This window comes from Quercus suber, unplaced genomic scaffold, assembly GCF_002906115.3.
Source record: "Quercus suber isolate HL8 unplaced genomic scaffold, Cork oak 2.0 scaffold_898, whole genome shotgun sequence".
Classification (NCBI taxonomy): domain Eukaryota; kingdom Viridiplantae; phylum Streptophyta; class Magnoliopsida; order Fagales; family Fagaceae; genus Quercus; species Quercus suber.
In genome coordinates this window covers 169,116-175,831 of record NW_027070324.1, presented here as the reverse complement: position 1 = coordinate 175,831, position 6,716 = coordinate 169,116, and the positions used below count along the sequence as shown (strand labels likewise).

Sequence of the window (6,716 nt, the reverse complement as noted above, 5' to 3'; positions counted from 1 at the left end):
CAAAGTACCTGGAAATCTAACCCAAGCAATTCAAACTCATTTTTCACGAATCAAACTAATCTGGGTCTTTGTTTCAATTCAAAATAAGCATAGATACAACTCTTTGCTAGTTGTACAAGCTCCTTCATAATCTCATAGTTTAAACTCATTGGGCAATATTTATATTTTAAAGCTTTGTGACTGTTTGTTTCTAAGTTCAGGCCTGCATATTTTGTCATGTTTATACTCTGAAGCTTTTTCTTACGCAGCCACAATGTTTATTTATATAATATACGTAGAACCCTACATGAACCCAAACAAATAAAAGCTCCAAAGTACATTATATTGAAAACCCATTTCAACATTTTGATCAAATTCCCATCTTAGTTTTTATTTTAACCATATTGTTAGTTGTTACCACATTAAACATTTTGGTCTGTATTATCTTTACAGATTCACAACCATGGAGGAGCTAGATAATGTAAATGCCACTGCTAAAGTAATCTCTCTCTCTCTCTCTCTCTCTCTCTCTCTCTCTCTCTCTATTACTTTGCCACAATTTGTTCACAGCTCATTACTTGGAAAATTTTTAACAAAAGCTGCGCCAAAAAGTTATGGTTTAGCATCTTTGGTGATCTCTATTTTGTTAGTTAGGGCTCTCACTCACTCACTCACACGCATGGTGGTCTGAGTCTCAATTTTTTTTTTTTGGTTATTAAATATGTTTCCACTCACGCGCTGTGAAATTGGGGTTGATATACACTTGACTTGAGTGATGCTAAAGCAAAAACAATCCAACGTGAATAATGCTGAGCAGCAATTTGTTGTCGCAGCACGCGCTACAAAAGCGCGTGTAATGTTGTCCAGAACCTGTTAGAACAAAATCAGCGATATTTGTGGGGTTTGTGTGCATGGACGTGTAGTAGAGAAAAAGAGAGAAGATTTTGGTTTTCTATAATGATGAGATTTGCTAAAACCCGCATGAATGGCAAAGCATGTATTGTATATCAAAACCATTATCACTGACTGATATATATATATATATATATATATGCAATTGCAGCTAAGCAGCGTATATTCTTTGCAGATTGTGTTTGTGTACGTGCATGTGTGATGTGTGCTTGTCACACTGCGAATTATTAGCCCAAATACTCTAAACATTTAATTGAATAGGCTCTCTAGTATTTTGGTCATGAATTGGACAGTAAAATGGTACATTGTAAATTTATTTTGTAGTTTAGATTATATATTACAAATCTAAAGTGTATTGTTTTAAATATTCAGCATTTAGATTTAGGAAAACTTGGAATAGAGAAGACCATATTTTGTATCTAGTATACTAAAAAAAAAATTTAATTTGTAAAATTTAATCTAATCTATAAAATAAATCTATTTAAAACGAATGGCATAGTAATGTCAGGTTTAGGAAATTTAATATAAAGAGAAAATTGTAGGTGTTTAGTGTAGTACTAGGCAAAAAATGACACTCTTTATTATTGGTGTATCTAATGCTACATTATTTAAAAATTTAAATGATGTAGTCGACTATTAGAGTTAAAAAAGTAAATTTTGAACCATGAAAATAGACTTGAAATTGTCATGCAACACGAATACAAGAAGCGTCAATTTTGTGTCTAGCACCGGACCGGACCCGTAAAAGTTAGTATTTTGGGTAAGATAAAAGTGTGTATTTTTTACTATTTTTTATAATCATAAAATCAGAATAATGGGTATGTATAATGATTGTGTATAATTTGTTTGTGACTGCGTTTTTGTTTTTTTTGGCTTTTGGTTTTGGGCAGGAAATGATGTACTTGGAGGAGCAAGCAGAAAGGCCATCTCTGGCTAGACATTCACTGTCCAAAATTTCTTCCAATTGTACCCCTACTCGGCATCTTTTACCACATCCCTGATATGCCCTTATCGTTTTTTTAGATTTACTGATTTACATCCATGTCCCTCAATTTATCCAGTTGCACATTTCTGGTAATGCAGATGCTATAGAGCACATAAAGGTGGGATCTTTCTATGAAATTGATCACTCCAAGCTCACACCACAAACCCCAGAACAGCTCAACTCAATCAGGGTCGTCATGGTACATATTATACACAAAAGTTCCACCCTTGTTATTGTTATTGTTTTATTTTTGATATATACATATTTTCTGGGTTCTTTTTAACAAGCATTGTTATTTTTTTCAATTGGGTCAGTTTGATGACTTGGGTTTTATTTATTTTTAGGTGAGTGAGAAAACTGAATTTAACGTAGCAGTGAGGTATCCAAGCACTTGTTCTCTTCGTACACATTTTAGCAATGGGAATTGTGAGAAACCAGAGGGGAAGAAGCTTCCTGCACTGAATGAGAAATACATAATGGATTCAGAACTTGCTGGAGAGGTGCTTTATAGAAGACTAACAACTCAGGAAATTGCAGAAAAGAGAAACTCATGGAGCTTCTGGGTTGTGCCTTTTATGGAGGCTGAGAAAGACTCAGACTCGGGCCCAGCCACGAGGACTAGGCTCAGGGATGCAGCTTCTAAAAAGGGTATGTGCAGCTCTGAGGTCAATCTCACTGGGATGGTCCAGTGGGGTAAGCGTAAGAGGGTCAGGTTCATAGGCAGGCATGAAGAGCAAAAGGTTGAAACTTTATCAATGAATGTGAAAGATAAAGAAGCAGAAAAAGAAGAAGGGAAAGGGAACGGGAAAGAGAAAGAGGAAGGTGGTGATGAAGATGATGAGGATGAGGATGAGGATGAGGTAGAAGAAGTTGATGGTGAAGCTGTGCAGCTAGAGTCATCTAAGGCAAAGAAGAATCTTAAGAGAAAGTGCCACGGTTCTAGAAGAGCTCAAATGCCCAAAAGAGCTAAGCGACAGAAGAAGCAATCTCAAATTCAGGTTCACAATCAGAGTAAGAAGAAAAAGATCAAAAATTCCATAGAAAGATGGTCTGTGGAGAGGTTAGGACACAAAGAACTGTTCCAATAATTATGTCAAAAAATTTATCTTTTTACTACATAATTAGTCTAATAGTAAATTGACAGTAGTTTTAGTATTTGAATAGATTTGAAAATTTCTTTAAATTGATGCATGAAATTGTATTTATGAAGGTACAAGCTGGCTGAGGTGAACATCTTGAAAATTATGAAGGACCAAAAAGCTGTCTTTGGGAATCCAATACTAAGGCCAGCACTGAGAACAGAGGCAAGGAAGCTCGTTGGTGATACAGGTTTATTAGACCATTTGCTGAAGCATATGGCTGGAAAGGTGGCGCCCGGTGGGGAGGAGCGGTTCCGGCGGCGGCACAATTCTGAAGGAGCCATGGAGTATTGGCTGGAGAGTGCTGATCTGCTGAATATTAGGAAAGATGCTGGGATTCAAGACCCTTATTGGATTCCACCACCTGGGTGGAAGCCAGGAGATGACCCTTCTCAGGATGCTATTTCTACCAGAGAGCTTGGGGAGCTCAAGGAAGAGATGGCCAAAATGAAAAAGTAATGACTTTTTTTCTTGATAGTATTGCTCCTTTATATATTTGGCCTTGTTCTTATTGATAATAATGCCATTTCTCTTTCCATTTTTTATTTCATTTATCACTTTTGTGGATTTTAGTACCTAGTGCCTTTTTTCTTAACAGTCACTTTTCTGAAATGGAGTTTAGTCTTATTGTGTCTTTGATCATGTTGGTCAAACAGGAATATTCAGGAGCTGGTGACCAAAAAGCAAGAGGAGAATCTACCCATTGCCACCACCCCAAATTCTTCTGTGACATGTCTGAACTGGGACCATGAAGAAGGTTCACTGATTCCATTAGAGGTGAACATTAATAGATTTTGCTAGTGTTCAATTCAGCTTGACGATGCCTGTATTAACTATTTGATTTTTTTTTTCCCCCTCCAAATAATCAACTATTTGCTTAATGTTTTCTCAGGAAATGTATACAGATTGGATGAAAAGGAAAGCTAAGGTTGATAAAGAAGTCAAAGAACTGATGAAAATTTCACAATATTTGAGTGGAATGGAGGTACCAACCATGAACCCATCCTCTAATCCTTGCTGTTTTGTCGATTGAAAGTGTGTAGGTATATTGCCATGATTACTATTTTTTGCCCTGAAGCGCCTGACAATTATTGTCAAGACCATAGTATCCGAACTTTGGAAATGACCCACATGCTGATCCATTAAGAAATAAAGGACACGTGTAGTTCTCGCTATGCTGTATAAGGTTACCCAATTAAATTTTATATTGTCACTATATTGGCCAATTAATTGTCTTTAGGAGAAAATAATAACTTTTATGTTATATTAATTAATACAAAAACATGATTGAATTTAATTAAAAAAATCTAAAGTATAACATTTAATAAATTTTTTTTTTAAGGCCAAGTATAACATTTAATAAATGGATTAACAATTCCCTTCCGGGTAATAATACTTAGGATAATTTTGAGATGTACTAGACATGAATAACACCTGAGCAGTTGTCTTTATATTTGGTCAGTTTTGTCATGTTTTGATTTAATGGAGGAATGACCATAATTATTGCAAACAACATTATAACATGGGATCAACAACATATATTTCATGAATAATGGTGCTGAATTAACTACTAAGTAATAAATGAAGTGGGTTATATAAAATAAAATAAAAAGGTAATCCTAACGGATATCGTTAAGGTAATGATTAATAATTTATTTAAATAAAATTTCTATAGGAAAAAGGAAAAAAAATTAATATTTTAACAATTTTTTTCACTTTCTCTAAAAGTGGTGTCAAAATTTTTCTAAAATAAATTGTTAACTATTGTCCTAAGAACACCCACGAGCATAACCCAAAAAAAAAAAAAAAAAACAAAGGAGTAAATGAAGTGGCATTGATGGACGCTTATTAATGCAGGAGAAAATGGGTATGCTGAAATCAGCTGCAGCGGAGGAAACAATCATGCCAGAATCAGAAGCACCACCACTATTATTGATAGGATCTCCAACAACACCATCACACACTGTAAGAGAGACAAAGGATCAGTTGGAACAGAAGAACAAATCAGGTGAAGAACAAGAGGACAAGGGAGGAGACAAGGCAGCAGTAACAGCAGCAACAGAGGACAAGGCAGCAAAGATAAAAAAGCTGAAGAGTGGGTTCAGGATATGCAAGCCACAGGGGTCCTTTCTGTGGCCGAAGTCAAACATGATCACATCCCCTCAGTCTATGGTCCACCCTGAAGACCACCCAGTGATCTCAACTCCACCTTCAGCCTCTTCCACAACCTCAAAATCCCATCTCCTCCCTCCATATAAGCCTCAACTTAGCCCACGCCCAACTTCACCTGTCAAGCCATTGGCTGAGAGGCGCCCTGTCAGCAATGCCATCCTTCAGTGTGTGATCACTAAACCCTCTCCTTCTCCTCCTCTCCCACCTGAGACCCCCCAGACCCAAAGTATCACTACAACCAAAAACTCCCTCATTAACCTCAATGAGCCCCCTCAGACACAACAGAGTGACACCGACACTGCGTTTTGTGGGACTATCACCTCTCAAAGAAAGCACTTTAACCTGACCTCCATTGCTCCAATGCCACAGGTGAGCATCTCTTATAGCCCTCATCTCCTCCAATTGTGTAATCATAAGGATAAAAAAAATTTCACTAGTGATATATCGCCCTTCTATCATTGACATCATTTTTATCATATACCAAGCACAATAAATCACGGCAATGGTTGTGAAAAATAGTATCCATAGACTTATTTCTATTGTTCCCTAATAAGTCTAATGGTATAAAAATTTTAACAACTTATGACGTAACTTATTATCAATGTATTATAAAAGTGGTGTCACTCACGAGTGCGTGCATATAAAAGTTATATTGTTCCAATCACAATTCATAACCTTAACAAGACGTGAAAAATATTAGTTCTTCTTGCATTGTTCTATTTAACTTAGTTACTATATATGAGGAAAATGAATCTGTTTTCCTGCGTTTATGATGTGCTTTTTCGTACCTTACAGTTCGAAATGGTTGAGAATGAGGAAGAAACAGAAAGCAAGGATATGAAAAGAAACCCTGATGAGCAGAAGCAGCAAACTCCTCGAGGTAGCTCCTCTTCCACCTCCAACTCCTCGTGGTTGACATCAGGAGAGGGGTGGTGGTTGGGTCTGGCTTCTCCCAAACCTTCTTTGGACAAGTCTAACTAGGGTTGATTGTTTTGATTTTTATATTGTTATGTGGAGAGGGTTTTAGGGGTTAAGTATACAAAGAGATTCTTAGTAAAGTCATATTTACACGATTGAACAATACATATATAACTTGTAAGAAGGGGTTTTATATAGACAACATATCTTTTGGAGGTTCTAGGATTCTCCCTTTTGGAAGTAAAGGTTAAAAGTGAAAAACCTGAGATCTATGTAAGACAAGGTGATTATCCCGTCCTTTCTGGTAAGCATTATAATAAATAGTAAATTAGTAATAATGCTGCTTTGTTGCCTCTTACTTGCATGTTGGTGGTGACTACTTCTAAAACACATGCCCATGCAATGCAAACACGTTACACACACACACACACACACACACACACACACATATATATATATTTGACGATTACACAATGACCAGGTGCCAACATTTTCGAAATTCTTCCCACAAGGTTCATAATAGTTTCTTTGCAAAAAATATGAGTTCCTTTGTATTACTTCAGACTCAAGATGAGAGTAAATTGACCCAGCCAGATCATTCACTAGCAATA

General features: G+C 36.4%; 1 protein-coding gene across 1 annotated transcript; it reads left to right on the top strand.

Moving 5' to 3' along the window:
• The first annotated feature begins 442 nt into the window (after positions 1-442).
• Positions 443-6,179, top strand: LOC111989460 (protein DYAD). Its single transcript, XM_065768168.1, has 9 exons — positions 443-478; positions 1,782-1,857; positions 1,975-2,075; positions 2,221-2,936; positions 3,087-3,470; positions 3,672-3,792; positions 3,908-4,000; positions 4,873-5,556; positions 5,983-6,179. The coding sequence occupies exons 1-9, from the start codon at positions 443-445 to the stop codon at positions 6,166-6,168; spliced, it is 2,397 nt and encodes a 798-aa protein (XP_065624240.1). The 3' UTR covers positions 6,169-6,179.
• The last annotated feature ends 537 nt before the right edge of the window (positions 6,180-6,716 follow it).

Excerpts from the sequence above, each read along its gene's own strand:
- LOC111989460 (XM_065768168.1), top strand. The coding sequence starts at position 443 with ATGGAGGAGCTAGATAATGTAAATGCCACTGCTAAA. Across the intron at positions 1,858-1,974 it reads GTCCAAAATTTCTTCCAATT|ATGCTATAGAGCACATAAAG; the intron begins GTACCCCTACTC and ends CTGGTAATGCAG. Across the intron at positions 4,001-4,872 it reads AATATTTGAGTGGAATGGAG|GAGAAAATGGGTATGCTGAA; the intron begins GTACCAACCATG and ends TTATTAATGCAG.